Raw genomic sequence first — 16,528 nt, 5'->3', positions numbered from 1 at the left:
ATTGCTCACAAGATTTAGAACACTCTAGATGGGGAATAAGTTTGTATAGTGCTAATTAGCATATTAATATACATAAAAATATGAAGAAAATATTTGTTAACGATAAACAAGTCATTTTAATTAAAACATGCTACATTTAGGTACTGAATTGTATTGGCATATAGTTGCATATAATTTTATAAGCATTCTGGGATTGTCTCGTGAATTATAAAGTGAATTCCCTACTAAGTTTAGGGACAGAAGGCGGCTTTCAATCCAAAGTTGCGAATTTAACTTGTGCGCCAAATTAGAACATCGCATAAAACATTTGCAAAAAACTGTATAGATTAAAGAATAAATCCTCAGACATAAAGGTGAATTCACGTTTTATTGTGATTAAACAATATTACATAAGTGACACACAGTCTGATTGTATTGTGTTACAGATATATAGATCTGGACGTGTGTGCGAATGCGTCAGTAATATATAGTCGTGTGTGTGCGCATTTATTCAGAGCTGACTGAAGCTCCAACGACTGTGATAAAGTCTTGATTAGTGTCACGATCTCTAAGTGAAAAAGTGCTTTAGACAGACAGAGACGGAGAGTTCAGTAGGCTTTAAAGTGTAACGTAGGGCTGCATGATTAATCGAAATTAAATCGCAATCGCAAATGCCGCGATTGTCATGTGCATCTTGTCAGTGAAGCACAGTTCTGTGATCAGTAGTAAATCTTCATCCGAAGGCCAGAGAAACTCAGAAGAAATCCAGGAAATGTCTACAGCGCTAGCTGAATAAACAGAAGATTTAACTGCTTTCATCGATTCAGCGTGACTAATAAACACACGACTACGACAATATATAGTTCTTCTCATTATAATTTTTAATTATTTCAATTTTAATTTATTTCAAACACACGACTGACGTTATGTTTGGAGTAAAAACATGTTATTAAATGTGGTATTTTCAGATGGAGCAGCATTTACTACACAGAGCCGTAGTTCACTGAGAAGCTACGCAAACAGCTTTCAGTATCGCAGAACGATATCTTTGATTTCATAATCGCGCGATCATATCGTATGCGATTTTTTTTTGCGTAGCTTGTCAGTGGACTACAGCTCTGTGTAGTAAATGCTGCTCCATCTGAAAGCATAGTGATGGAGATTTACTACTAATCACAGAACCGGCTTTACTGACGAGATGCGATTCGATTAATCGCGCAGCCCTAGTGTAAAGCATGCGCGTGTGCACGCGCGTCACCCGGCCTCAGGTGCATGTACGTCTAAATGCGCGTCGGCGTGCATGTGAGCGTGCTGCGTGTGTGTAGTGTCTGGCAGCGCCGGCGTCTCCAGCGCTCCTTCTGACGGATACAGCTGCAGCAGCGCCCCCTCCTGGCTGCTCTCTTTACTGCACGACTGGCAGCTGCAGTGAAGGATACGCTCCACTAACTTATCCACACGCGGGGCTTCATCGCTGCCGGCGCAGTCCAGAGTCACCTGCCAACACACACACACCTCAGTCAAATTTTGTACTTATATATTATCAATATTCGAATTATATTCGAATTTAAAATGCATAATTTCATTTAGGGTGAAAAAAAGTTTTTGGCTTCTCTCCTGAGGCCACAAGAGGGCGCATCAAACAAAATATTACTAATGACCATTTATTCAAAGTAGTGCTGTCAAACGATTAATCGCATCCAAAATAAAAGTTTTGTTTACATAATATATGTGTGTGTACTGTGTACATTTATTATGTATATATAAATACACACATGCATTACGTTTATATATTAAATATATTTATATATGATATAAATTATATTAATATAAATATATACATGTAAATATTTTAAAATATATGCTGTATGTGTGTGTATTTATATATACATAATAAATATACACAATACACACATATATTATGTAAATAAAACTTATTTTGATGCGATTAATCGCTTGACAGCACTAGTTCAAAGCAATAAAATTACACGATTATCTGTGAAAAAGTGCATAATGTTTAAAACAATGTTTATAAACCAATTAAAATTAATTAAGTTGCTTAAACCACTAAACAGCATCATGTATGTACGCATAGTTTAATACAAAGGACCGAAACCAATCACACAGAGTACTTTTTTCATTTAAAAACATGAGATGCAGTGGGACGGGGAAATGCCATAAAGTCTCGAGATATGTTTTTTCAAAATTGAACTTGCATTAATTTGACATGCTTTCTAAACATGCGGCTCTCTTGTGCGAGATGCGAGTGCAACAGTGATAGATGTCCCTCTAGGAAATGTGCAAAATATTTAGTTTTGACGTAAACAAGATCTTCTCTGCAGTGATGTTCTCTTTTTCTGCAATATTTTTATTGAACAATGCAGCCGCATGCAGTGGGTTCAGCTGGATAGGCTAACAAAAACATTATAATGCAACGACGCTTACATTGTGATTTTTTTTTTTTAATTCTACAAATATTCGAAATTCAATTTTTTTTGTCAGCCCTACATGTCAGTTTGATTTGATTGCAACACTGCTCACTAACATGCTGCGCCGCAGTAATGCAACAAGCCAGAGACAATCTTTTCAATGTTAAAGACAGTGATCTGCATCAACAAATCAATCAGAGGACATTCATTTAGGTCAAAGTTGTAGATCTGAGATTTGTGACGTGAGCTTCACTGAGTGTTGCTGCTGCAGCGATGCATTACGCAATGCAACCAAAGAGGTCATACCTGGGCCGTAAACGCCTCTTGAAACTTAACGTACTGCAAATACCGTGATCAAATGCTTGTGATTGCAACACTGTTCACTGACATGCTGCATGCAATAAGCGATAAACTGTCTTTTCCATATTAAAGGCAGCAATTTTCGGCAACAAAGCAACCAGAGGACATTCATGTTGGTGAAAGCTGGAGATCTGAAGCAACACAAGTTTCAGCAAGTGTTGCTAAAGCAGCGACGCATTATGCAAACGCACAGCAGTGCAATGCAACCAAAGAGATCACACCTGAGTCACAATGCCTCTTGAAACCTCACATACCGCAAACACTGTGGCAAAATGCTTGTGATGTTCCTCATTTGTTAGTCACTTTGGATAAAAGCGCCTGCTAAATGAATATATGTAAATGAAATGCAAATGAGGAGAAAAACATGTCTATTTCACAAAGTTCACAGTCCTTTTATGTTAATGCATCGCTGGCAAAAAGTTGTCGGAATACACTTTTAAGTGGCCATCAACAGAGATGCATGCTTTTTGCCTGAATAATGATGTCGTTAACTGGACTATGCTAATTGGCTAAACACCGACTGCTGGTAAAAACCAACAACACACACGGAAAAAATGCCACTCGGTTGCTTTGTTGCTGTGGAAGTCCCCTCAGCTGCTTTCAGGGGGAAATCTCAATGGTCTAAAATGAAAGCCAAACATGCTCTGATTGGCCGTGATTTTGTTTTTCTTGAAATTACGCTGGAACCCCGCAGGACGCTGTGTAACGTTGAGTGTCAGTAATGCAGGTCAGATCAGGTTGCTGTCACATTACTGCAGGTCTTTGTCAACACAAGCCCGAGTCTGTTTTATTTACCAAACGTGAACTGCTTTCTATTAAAGCCAGATTGTATGAAAGAACATAATAAGTAGCAGAGAGCGGCCCCTTTGAGTCAGCGGCGAACGCTAGGAGAGGTCTCGCAAACAGAACATCATGTTTGTGCGTGTAAATATAGCAAAACCTTTTCAAGTCGAACTGAAGCTCGACATTCTTTGTGCGTCACAACGGTGTTGGGTTAGCGTCAATGCAGCCGTTCCCAGATCTCAACGGGTGAGAAAGAGGGCAAAACAAAGTGATTATTTTCATATGTTGATATCTCGCACACACTGCCCTCGCGCTGTTCTGCGTGAAATCGCCGGTGGTCAAACATTCCCGTCTTCTGCCAGGCAAAGCAAAATAAACTCCAACACTAGAGGACGCTGAGCCCACCGCCAAATACTGCAAATACACAAAATCAACACACACTCACGCGTGTTCTCTGCGCAAGACAGATGAGTGTGTTTGTTGTCTTTCAACATGCCTCATAAAGAGTCACTCAAGCTCCGCTGCGAGTGCATCAATCATTGCGCTGGATGTTAAATAGGTATTGCGGTTTGCTCGCAGTGCAGCACACGACAAGACACGCGGCATGCGGCAGGACGCATTTATCATCTCCAACACACACCGACGTGTTTTGATCTTGAGAACTCACCGGCACGCCACAAATCACTTCAATCACAGAATTACTGCAGTGCATATCTCCATTTACATGCAATATTTTCACTACTGCAGACAACTTGGGCACAGTGCTCCTGGAGTGCTCATTACTGCAGCAATATTTATGAAGTCTGTCATATTCAAGTTGCAGTTTTACTACAACAAAAGTGACAATATGGATGCAGTATTTCTGCTGTTTTCACTACTGCAGCTCAAGCATGTCCACTCGGACACTATATACTGTATCTGCCACTTTCACTATTGCACAGTCGTTTTGGCATAACTCATAAACGTGTTCGTTTAACAGTGACACACTCACCACCTCCCACTGCGTCTGCGCCGGCATGCATGAGTCGCAATGGACCAGAGACTCAGTGGATTGTGGGAAGGTGTTGGGCACACTGTAGCTGAAGCACTGACCCAGACAAGCCCTGAAAAACACAACGCAACACTGTTAGAACCATCTACAGAGCCCACAACACACATGATAATTCTTGTGCAACTCAAGTATCGCAATATTTAATAGCTGAATGTTTATTCTGGTGAACACAGAGAAACATTCAAGAATTCCCTAAACTGGACAACAGCGTGTGAGTGTGTGTGTGTGTGTGACCTGTTTTGGATGGATCGTGGCGTGCAGCCCGTGTGTCCGACGATCTGCGTGATGTTTTTGGCTTCACACCAGGCGCTTTTGTCGGGGAAGAGCGCGAGGCGGTTGATGTGAGCGTGCGGAGCCGCGCCGCAGAACTCAAGCAGCAAACACGCCAGCAGAACACGCAGCCACATCGCCAAACCTGAACACACATCGTTAACGTTGAGAATAATGCGACATCTGAGTTCAGAAGAATGCGTTTCTGCTTTTCTAAACCTCATATGTGACCACAAAACCAGTAATAAGGGTACATTTTTTAAAACTGGGATTTATGTATCACGAATAAGCTGAATAAATCATCTTCCCATTGATGTATGGTTTGTTGGACAATATTTGTCTGAGATGCAACTATTTGTAAATCTGGAATCTGAGGGAGCAAAAAAACCTAAATATTGAGAAAATCGCCTTTAAAGTTGTTCAGATGAAGTTCTTAGCAATGCATATTACTAATCAAAAATGAAGTTTTTATATATTTATGGTAGGAAATTTACAAAATATCTTCATGGAACATGATCTTAATATCTTAATGATTTTTGGCATAAAAAAAAAGTGTGGGTATTTGTATAAAATTTTTTTATAATTAATGTAGACATGAATTAAATGTATTAAAGGAGTATAATTACAGTATTTTTGTGATTAAGCTATAGCGTGTGTGCATTTAGCTTATGCTTAATGTGTTTAGACTACAGTTTTTCATACAATTACCTAAAAACCGTATGGTACTGAGGTGTGTGGTTTTAACTGCGTTTATCATGATTTAAATGTATGCTAATATGGAAGTCCAATGATTCCTAAAAATTATAAAAAATAATCAAATTTCAACAAATAAAATTGAGGTTGTTACAATTTTTACAGATGTTACTTATTTTGAACAAAAATGTATATCTGCATCGCAACTAGCTACTACTATCAGATGTGCATTTCTAAAAAGTAATATTATTATTATTAATTACTGTTGTCAAACGATTAATCGCGATTAATCGCATTTAAAATAAAAGTTTTTGTTTACATAATATATGTACGTGTTCTGTGTATATTTATTATGTACATATAAATACAAACACATACAGTATATATTTTAAAAATATTTAAATGTATATACATTTATATTCTTATATTTTATATAAATGTATTTAATATACAAACATAAAATATTTTTTCTTAAATATATACATGCATGTGTGAGTATTTATATAAACATACTAAATATACACAGTACACACACACATATATTATGTAAACAAAAACGTTTATTTTAGATGCGATTAATCGCGATTAATTGTTTTAACAGCACTAATATTAATATTATCAGGCAACACAAAACTGTTTCTTGATTTTTCATTTTTCTATTAAGATATTTATTTTGCTAAGGAAAATTAATGGTCTGATTTCGACAAACTTTCAATTTGATGCAAAATCTGGCTTTAAACTTGAAAAAAATAAAGATTTGACATTTATTGCGATCATTTTCATTAAACGTGATCTTTACTTAATATCCTAATGATTTTTGGCATAAAATAAAACTCGATAATTTTGAGCCATACAATGTATTGTTGGCTATTGCTACAAATATAGCTGTGCTGCTTATGACTGCTTCTGTGCTGCAGGGTCAGATTTATCTTGTGTTATTAGTGCAGTTCCCTCTGCTGAATGTTCTGGACTCGCTCTGGCCGGTTTCGCACCGATGGAACGTAATCAACTCTTCGCATGGCCAGAAACTGGCGCACAATCACAGAACGAGTCACAAGAACAATGTGGTTCACTCGGCCCAGAACACCAGAGAGAGAGAGAGACAGGCAGAGAGAGAGAGAGACAGATTCTGATACCACCTGACTCTAATAAAGCATGCGTCTTAAAAGCCTCCTCTGTTTTATGCCAAAGCGAACAGACGCAGTTAAAACAGCACGTCCACAAGAACCCAAGAGCCCCGCTTTCATAAATAAAAACACTCCCAACAGATCCAATGTTACATTTCAAAGAGAAACAGAAAGAGAGAGAGGCAGACACATACAGTCTCACTTACTTAAGTGACTTTAAAACAACTTCTCAACTTAAACTTGAAGTACAAGCAAAGCCGAACTCAATGAGAGCAATTAAACAGAGCTAATGAAGTCAAACAAACACTTCTGCAGAGTTCAGTGAGGAGATCCGAGTTAGACTCACGGTTTCTCGAGCGTCTCTGTGTCTGATGTCCCGCTGGCGGATCTCATATGGTGATTAACGGACGACTCGCCTGTTATGACCTGCTGGAGTTAAACAATTACATCACACACACACACACACACACACACACAGAGTCAGAAGAAATGCGATGTGTCGTCTGTGTCTCTCAAACATACAGGCAGCGGAGCCGTTTGCTGCAATCGCTGCCCAGCGCCGAGTGTGTGTGTGTGTGTGTGTGTGTGGGTTTTGGGGGCGGGTCAGACGCGAGGTGTGTGTGTGTGTGTGTGTGTGTGTAGGCGGGCGGATGATGATGCTGGTGTATTTGGCAGGTCAGAATCTCCTGCAATCTGATCTGAATCTTCACCAGCATCCAGAACAAACTCAAACTCTCAGTATGTGATCCCTGTCTCGTGCTCTTAAAGTGATCTGAGCAAACACCACCATGTTTTTACTGTTTGATACAATCTCCGCACTTTACAAAGGAGGCCATCATTGAGCTTCAAATGGAATTGTAACTAAAAACATGTCGTTTCACACTTTCTCTCTTCGGTGGCACACAAAAGGAGACGTTGGTCTGAATGCTCAAGCTGCACTTTCACTCAAAGTTGTTGAAATGCAAAAACGACAAAAAAAAGTACCACAGCTTTACACAGTAAAAATAGTTTCAAAGCAGCGTCAGTGTCACAGCATTCTTCAAATTCAGGAATTAATCATTTAGTTGCAACTTTAAAATAATGTAGCGTTTTTAATAGTGCTGTCAAACTATTAATTGCATTCAAAATAAAAGTTTTTGTTTGCATAATATATGCATGTGTGCTGTGTATATTATTTATATATAAATACACACATATGCATGCATATATTTATTTATAATATAAATTATATCAATATAAATATACATGTAAATATTTTCAAAATATACTCTGTATGTGTGTATTTATAAATATACACAGAGCACAAACATATATTATGCAAACAAAAACTTTTATTTAGGATGCGATTAATCGTTTGACAGCACTCATTTTTAAGTTAAATTACTCTGTGAGTACTCTTCATTTGTGAGTACTCTTCATTTGATAGATTCAAGTTTAGCAAAATTGATCAGTTTTACTGAATGTTTAGTCTTTGAAGCATCATATCATAGCGGTTGTCTGAAGAATTGTTCACTAGATTCTAAAAAGAAGGTTTAAAGTCCTTGCACACAAACTTTTCGTATACATTTTTTCATATTCGTCATCCTTTCCTATCAAAATGCTTGCTATGGATGCAAAATCGCAGAAAATCTAACCTGATCCGAATTTTTTTATGACGGACGAAAGTTTCGGAGGCAGTGTGTAAACGTGACTCAAGCAATGTGAGGTCTTTTTTTTTTTTACGTGCAAAAATTTCGGACTTAGAGTTGCGTTTTTAAACAGTTCTTTTCATGTGAGCACTGCATTTTTAGTTACGCCATTTCATGCGCGAGATGCTGCCAAAGATGCAACAATCAAATGCACCTATTTAGTGCATGAAAAACAATGAGAATTCAGCGGCATGGATTGAAAAGAAACAAAACATAAATGTTATTATTATTATTCAAGAGCATTTTTTAATAAATAAACTTCTTCTAACTTAAGCGCTGCAGACGCGAAAAGCAAGCACAATGATCAAAAAAGTCGGAAGTCACTTTCAGTCAACGTGGCAAATTCGCGTGACCAACCAAATCTGCAAACGTGTGGATTGCAATGGAAATGACTGGATTTCGCCAACTACATTTTGCTGAGCAATAATAAAAGTGAGAGTGTGATTATTTTGTGTGAGGAATGGACTGAAAATCTTTCACCAAAGTTCTCACATCAAATGACTTCAGAACAACTGAAATATAACACACGAGTGATTTTGGACAACTTTTATCATAGTTTTTTACCGTCTTTTTTTTTTTTTTACCTTTTAGAAGTTTGAGAGCCTCTGCTCACTGTTCACTTTCACTGTATGTAAAAGAGCAGCATGAACATATGGCTAAATATCTTCCACAGAAGAAAGAAAGTCCAAATGGGTTTGAAATGTCAATGATGACAAAGCAATCATGTTTTATCTGAGCTGTCTCTTTAAGATTCAAATCTACAAGTCCATGTGTGTAGAACAGCTTCTTATCTCCTGTGATGCGTGAACGTTTTAGAATTCCTGCGCTGTCATGACGAGTGTGTGTGTGTGTGTGTGTGTGTGTGTGTGAGGGATTAATGCGCTCCAGCAGAATCTGTCAGACAGGCAGCAACACGTTCACCTGTCTCTCTCTCTGCAGGTGAGGCTCTGGCATCAGCACACACTCATGTTCTCTCACCTGTTAGTAATAAGTTCTGAGCTCCGACTGCAACTGGCATTCTAGAACATTCCTGACATTCTGCTGCACCAGGGGGCTGTGAGAACACACACACAATATATATAAAAACATTCACACACACACACACACACAAACAATATATAAACACATTCACACACACACACACACACACACACACACACAATATATAAACACATTCACACACACGCACGCACACACTCATGTTCGTTTTTGTGAAAAGTGGGGACTCTCCATAGGCGTAATGGTTTTTATACTGTACTTACTGTATGTGCTATTGTCCTACACCAACCCTACACCTAAACCTACCCCTTACAGGAGACTGTGCATTTCAACTTTCCCCAAAAAAACCTAATTCTGTGTGATTTATAAGCGTTTTGAAAAGTGGGGACATGGAGTAATGTCCTGAGATCACCTTCACCTTGTAATACCTGCCATACCCTCGTCATTATACACATCTATGTCCTGACTTTTCACAAAAACGCACGCACACACAATATATAAACACACACACACAATATATAAACACATTCACACACACACACACACACACACACAATATATAAACACATTCACACACACACACACACACACACAAACACACAATATATATAAATACATTCACACACACACAGTATATATAAACACAAACACATACACACTCATAATTTATAAATACACACACAATAAATACATTCACACACTCACACACATAGTATATATATAAACACAAACACTCACACTCCTAATTTATAAACACATATATACACAATATATAACCACACACACAATATAAAAACATTCAGACACAGTATATAAACAAACACTCACACACACTCCTAATTTATAAACACATACACACACATTATATAACCACACACACAATATAAAAACATTCAGACACAGTATGTAAACAAACACACACACACACACACACACACACACACACTCTAATTTATAAACACATATATACACAATATATAACCACACACACAATATAAAAACATTCAGACACAGTATATAAACAAACACTCACACACACTCCTAATTTATAAACACATACACACACAATATATAACCACACACACAATATAAAAACATTCAGACACAGTATGTAAACAAACACACACACACACACACACACACACACTCCTAATTTATAAACACATATACACACAATATATAACCACACACACAATATAAAAACATTCAGACACAGTATATAAACAACACACACACACACACACACACACTCCTAATTTATAAACACATATACACACACAATATATAACCACACACACAATATAAAAACATTCAGACACAGTATATAAACAAACACACACACACACACACACACACTCTAATTTATAAACACATATATACACAATATATAACCACACACACAATATAAAAACATTCAGACACAGTATATAAACAAACACACACACACACACACACACACTCCTAATTTATAAACACATATACACACAATATATAACCACACACACAATATAAAAACATTCAGACACAGTATGTAAACAAACACACACACACACACACACACACACACTCTAATTTATAAACACATATACACACAATATATAACCACACACACAATATAAAAACATTCAGACACAGTATATAAACAAACAAACACACACACACACACACACACACACACTCTAATTTATAAACACATGTACACACAATATATAACCACACACACAATATAAAAACATTCACACAGTATATAAACAAACACACACACACACACTCCTAATTTATAAACACATATACACACACAATATATAATCACACACACACATACTGAGACACACACACACACACACCTACATAATATATAACCACTCTCTCACACACACACACACACTCATTCATGTGAGCATAATCAGAGCAGCTTATCAGAGCCTGCAGCGGTGTGTATGGCGTGTGTTTGCGGTTGTGTTGGAGTGTTAATATGGCAGACTAGCATTTGATTTCTGTAATCTCTTCATCAGGAGGGTTTCAGCCGTCTCTCTCTCTCCTGCAGGTGCTGAATCTGGCTCTGATTCCAGAGCAGCGGGAGTCCGGCTCACACACTCATTAGCACACACACACACACACACTGTAAGCACTTCATCATGCGCTCAAACACGACGCCTGTTCGCCTGTCAGACTCACGGCGTTCATTCAGCAGATGGAAGTGATGAAAACCAGCAGCGATGATGATGATGATGAAGAGACTCTTCTGCTGGTCCTGTGAGAGAGAGACAGACAGATAAATATAATATATACACACACCTACTCATGCTGAAACTCTGAAATCACACACATGTAAGTCTGGGAATGATGTAAAACATGAAGACAAGGTGAAAACATGTGACACGAATGAAAACTCTCTCAAATCTGTGCTTCTTCCGTGTCTGGACTGCAGCTCTGATCAGGCTGGTGCATCATGGGATGCTTTTATGACATAACAAAATTACTAAAACTTTTAAAACCAAAACTAAAACTGAAAATGTAGAAATGAAGGCTCAAAATGTATGAAATACTGTATAAATTGGACTAAAATAAACATTTAATATTCAAATCAGACAACAATTAAAATCAATGCCAGAACCCACACGCATTTTAATCTATTTTATAATATTATTATATCTTATTAATGTATATGTGACCCTGGACCACAAAACCAGTCATAAGGGTCAATTTTTGGAAAATGAATTTATGCATCATCTGAAATCTTTCCATTGATGTATGGTTTGTTAGGATCGGACAATATCTGGCTGAAAATCTGGAATCTGAGGGTGCAAAAAAAACTAAATATTGAGAAAATCTCCTTTAAAGTTGTTCAAATGAAGTTCTTAGCAATGCATATTACTAATCAAAAATGAAGTTTTAATATATTTACGGTAAGAAATTTACAAAATATCTTCATGGAACATAATCTTTACTTAATATCCTAATGATTTTTGGCATAAAAGAAAAATGCATAATTCTGACCCATACAATGTATTGTTGGCTATTGCTACAAATATACCTGTGCTGCTTATGACTGCTTTTGTGCTGCAGGGACACATATATAATTGTGTACTATTATTATGCTTCATGCTTCCCTTCACTACCCAGGGTTGCCAGGTCCACGAAACAAAACCAGCTCAACCGCAGACTTGGCAACACGGTCACCATCCGCTACCCATTTCATTTTTGAGGGGGAAAAAATAGCCACAAATGTTTATGTTAATGTTTTATACAAATAAAATAATTTAAAAAATACACTTTATAATATTTATTAGATTATAAAATAATAATAATAATTATTATATTTATAAAACATTTCATTATAATATATAATATGTAATAAAATAAAAAAATTAAAAATTCAATAGTTATTTTAGTATCTGATACAGCACTCTCACACACACCGTAGCACACATATCTTGGTCAGTGAGTTTTAATGACTTGGAGGGGGTCTGACCTCTGACCTCTAAACCTGTAAACAGCACATGTCAGCCATACGCCGCTCATGAACGAGAGAGAAGGTAAATAAGTCCGTCAGCAGCGGTGACCTCACAAGGGTATTTACTGCATAACAAATGCTTGAATTTCAGTCCAAACAGTATCAAAATTTTACAGCGTTGCACAAAAGAGAAGTCAGTTTGGGGAAGGTAATACCATGCTCTGTTGGTGACCGTACCATGGTATTACCATGTTAATCAATCAGTACTGAAAGAGCTCAGTCCGAACATGAAGCCTGTCAGAAGAGCCGCACCCAGAAACTCTCTCCGCGCTCCTCTAATTGGATTCAGAGTCGCCGATTATACAACTTACAAATGTCAAACAAAACCGCAAAACACCAAACAACATCCCCTCGACTTCATTAGTGAGGGAAATACCACCAAACTCCTCCCTCAGACCGCGGCTGCGTCTCACAACAACAACTACACACTGCACACAAGCTTTAAACACAATAAACCCACAGCAGACCTCGTTACCTTATTTTTAACGCAATAACAGGCACTGGCGTTTGAAACTTGAAACTTGCTTCCGTTATTTTTAGCGGTATAAAACGGCTCGTTATGCTGCTTGATACTGGAAACTGTCGTAATTATATGTTATTCGTCTAGTTATTTACCTGTAGCTGCTAATGAAGCGCCAGTCTGACTTCTGACTTTTTTCTCGCAATTCCAAGTTTATATCTCGCAATTCTGACTTTTTTCTCGCAATTCCAAGTTTACATCTCGCAATTCTGACTTTTTTCCTCTGAATTCTGAGTTTATATCTCATAATTCTGACTTTTTTCACGAAATTCCAAGTTTATATCTCGCAATTCTGACTTTTTTCTCGCAATTCCAAGTTTACATCTCGCAATTCTGACTTTTTTCTCGCAATTCCAAGTTTACATCTCGCAATTCTGACTTTTTACTCTGAATTCTGAGTTTGTATCTCGTAATTCTGACTTAACATCTCGCAATTCTGACTTTTTTCTCTGAATTCTGAGTTTATATCTCGTAATTCTGACTTTTTTCACGAAATTCCAAGTTTACATCTCGCAATTCTGACTTTTTACTCTGAATTCTGAGTTTGTATCTCGCAATTCTGACTTTTTTCTCGCAATTCCAAGTTTATATCTCGCAATTCTGACTTTTTTCACGAAATTCCAAGTTTACATCTCGCAATTCTGACTTTTTACTCTGAATTCTGAGTTTGTATCTCACAATTCTGACTTAACATCTCAAAATTCTGACTTTTTTCTCGCAATTCTGACTTTTTTCACACAATTCTTCACATCTCGCAATTCTAGTACAGTATGCGCACTGTAGAAACAGTAGAACAGACAGCGTATACACTGCAAGTGAGCGACGCAACAACACAAAACTCTCCGCTCAGATGATCTAAACAGGAATGCTGCAGTTTTGTCAAATAATTTGCGCAGTTTCAGTGTCTCTCTGAACCCAGAACTCAAGAGCGTAAGAGCTTCAAGATTGCAGTTTGGCAGAACGCGAGTCTAAACACACACACACACACACACACATATGCGAGCAGCAGCCCTGAGGGTAAAACCGCTCTCTAATCCTTCATTTCTCCATCCGTCCAGCTCATATTATCAGTCTGCCATCTTTTTTCACTTCTCGTCGTTTTAGCTCGAGATGTTTTACGATTCAATCTCGTCCAGGACAGAGAAGTTAAATCAAACACATTAAAAACACGTGTGGATCTGACCCCGACGCGCCAGCGCACACAGCGAGGCCCGAAACAAACCGCGTGAACTAGCTACACAAAAAACGTGACCGCAATTCTTAATGCGCCGCATTCTTAGCATTGTCGCATTGTTCGGCGCAACTGGAGCGAACTCTGTCGCCCCCTTGAGGACCGCGGTTTACTGCAAAGGCCTGAAGGTGAAGCTGCTGTGTTTGTTTGACTGACACACGCATTCATAACAAACCCGTGTCACGAGACATCATCTTTAGAGAGTTACTGAGGAGAGGAGAGGAATGAAGCGGCTCAGGGGTTTAATTACAGCAGACGTGCCCCGACGGATCCAAACGGCCCTGGATTAATCACTCCATCACATTTTACTGGGAAATATTCACGTTAATAACCAGCTGACACGGCCAGGGAACATTTCTGGTTTTGTGTTCAGGACTTTACGTGACTTATATTGACTCACGTGTCCTAGTAAAATATGAAAACAAATACAAACAGTTGTCACATTAGCTCTGATGGGCAAATATTGTTTTTTAGTTACATTAGTTCAAAAAATATTATTAGCAAGATCTGGAATTTACTTAGTATTTTGTAGTTTATTAGGGGGTTCTCATCATAAATAATATAGCATATATGAATATTAGTAAATTAATTAATATTGTGACCCTGCAGCACAGAAGCAGTCATAAGCAGCACAGCTATATTTGTAGCAATAACCAACAATACATTGTATGTCTCAAAATTATACATTTCTCTTTTATGCCAAAAATCATTAGGATATTAAGATCATGTTCCATGAAGATATTTTGTAAATTTCCTACCGTAAATATATCAAAACTTAATTTATGATTAGTAATATGCATACAATAATAAAATAAACACCATTTGGACAACTTTAAAGGTGATTTTCTCAATATTTAGATTTTTTTGCACCCTCAGATTCCAGATTTTCAAATATTGTCCGATCCTAACAAACCATACATCAATGGAAAGATTATTTATTCAGCTCTCAGATAAAAAAAAATTGACCCTTATGACTGGTTTTGTGCTCAGGGTCACATATACGTGGATATATTAATAAATATCCACATTCATATTTATTTGACAATGATTTGCAGCTCCAAAAGTGTTTATAGTTCAACAGACACGTCTCGGTCCAGTCAGTAAACTTTCCTGCTGTTATTTATGTAGTTTATGAATAAACGATGCAGTTTATAACGTGTTTCTTGGACTGTTACCCGTTTCGACCGCGTTGTCATCCGCCATCGCGCCACTCTGCAGATATCGCGAGAGTTTGGAGTCCTAGTTCGTATGTTGCTGGGAGTTCTACAGATCTCGCGAGAGTGTAGAGCGGCACTCTGACAGAGTTCTCAGATCTTCTTTTGCTCCTGACAAAACTATTTTTATACAGTATGAAAGCATTAATAAAACACGCTGAAATGTTAATAACGTGTATTTTAATTCAGTTATCGCTGTTAAAATATACAGAAACGATGTTTTATGGAAAGAGTGTTCGGAATCAGAAAGGGTTGGGTTTGCAGAAGATTATTACATTTATTTTTAAATAAATATAATAATCTTTATGTGTTAATTTGACGTATTTTATTGGGTTTGTTATTATTTAAGACACTCAGATAGGCTAATTCTCCTTACACAGTCAAATCTGAACCATATGAAGCTAACAGTGATTAAAGCATCAAATAAATAAATAAATATAAGAAGAAAATAAATAAAATACAAATATAGAATAAAACATCCTGATGCTGTTTAAATATTTATATAATTCATTTTTCGCTGTCTCGTTCGTTTTGAATTCATTGTTTATATTAAACTGTTGTTCTCTCTCTCTATAAATGATGCTATTTTCAGATTGAGCTCAGCTCCAGATCGATCAGATGTCTTTGTTTTCATTATGGCTTATTGTTTTGAAGACGTATTATTCAGACT

At 37.3% G+C, this 16,528-nt stretch overlaps 1 protein-coding gene across 5 annotated transcripts; it reads right to left on the bottom strand.

Moving 5' to 3' along the window:
- Positions 1-348: 348 nt before the first annotated feature.
- nbl1 (NBL1, DAN family BMP antagonist) lies at positions 349-15,894 on the bottom strand. 5 transcript variants are annotated; one of them, XM_058759979.1, is made up of 7 exons: positions 15,820-15,894; positions 11,555-11,630; positions 9,356-9,431; positions 7,036-7,118; positions 4,834-5,014; positions 4,540-4,651; positions 349-1,473 (listed from the first exon to the last, which is right to left on the bottom strand). In XM_058759979.1, the coding sequence occupies exons 5-7, from the start codon at positions 5,004-5,006 to the stop codon at positions 1,234-1,236; spliced, it is 525 nt and encodes a 174-aa protein (XP_058615962.1). In that variant the 5' UTR covers positions 5,007-5,014; positions 7,036-7,118; positions 9,356-9,431; positions 11,555-11,630; positions 15,820-15,894; the 3' UTR covers positions 349-1,233. The 5 variants fall into 5 exon arrangements, with proteins under 5 accessions (XP_058615962.1, XP_058615963.1, XP_058615966.1 ...); XM_058759980.1 differs by having other exon boundaries at positions 7,036-7,115; XM_058759983.1 differs by lacking the exons at positions 9,356-9,431; positions 15,820-15,894 and having other exon boundaries at positions 7,036-7,115; positions 11,555-11,579.
- Positions 15,895-16,528: the final 634 nt, after the last annotated feature.

Source organism: Onychostoma macrolepis, chromosome 22, assembly GCF_012432095.1.
Source record: "Onychostoma macrolepis isolate SWU-2019 chromosome 22, ASM1243209v1, whole genome shotgun sequence".
Taxonomy (NCBI): Eukaryota; Metazoa; Chordata; class Actinopteri; order Cypriniformes; family Cyprinidae; genus Onychostoma; species Onychostoma macrolepis.
The sequence above is the reverse complement of the archived record's forward strand: the minus strand, read 5'-3'. Positions and strand labels throughout refer to the sequence as shown.

Excerpts from the sequence above, each read along its gene's own strand:
- nbl1 (XM_058759979.1), bottom strand. The coding sequence starts at position 5,006 with ATGTGGCTGCGTGTTCTGCTGGCGTGTTTGCTGCTTGAGTTCTGCGGC. Across the intron at positions 4,652-4,833 it reads CCACGATCCATCCAAAACAG|GGCTTGTCTGGGTCAGTGCT; the intron begins GTCACACACACA and ends TGTGTTTTTCAG. Across the intron at positions 1,474-4,539 it reads CGCAGACGCAGTGGGAGGTG|GTGACTCTGGACTGCGCCGG; the intron begins GTGAGTGTGTCA and ends GTGTGTTGGCAG.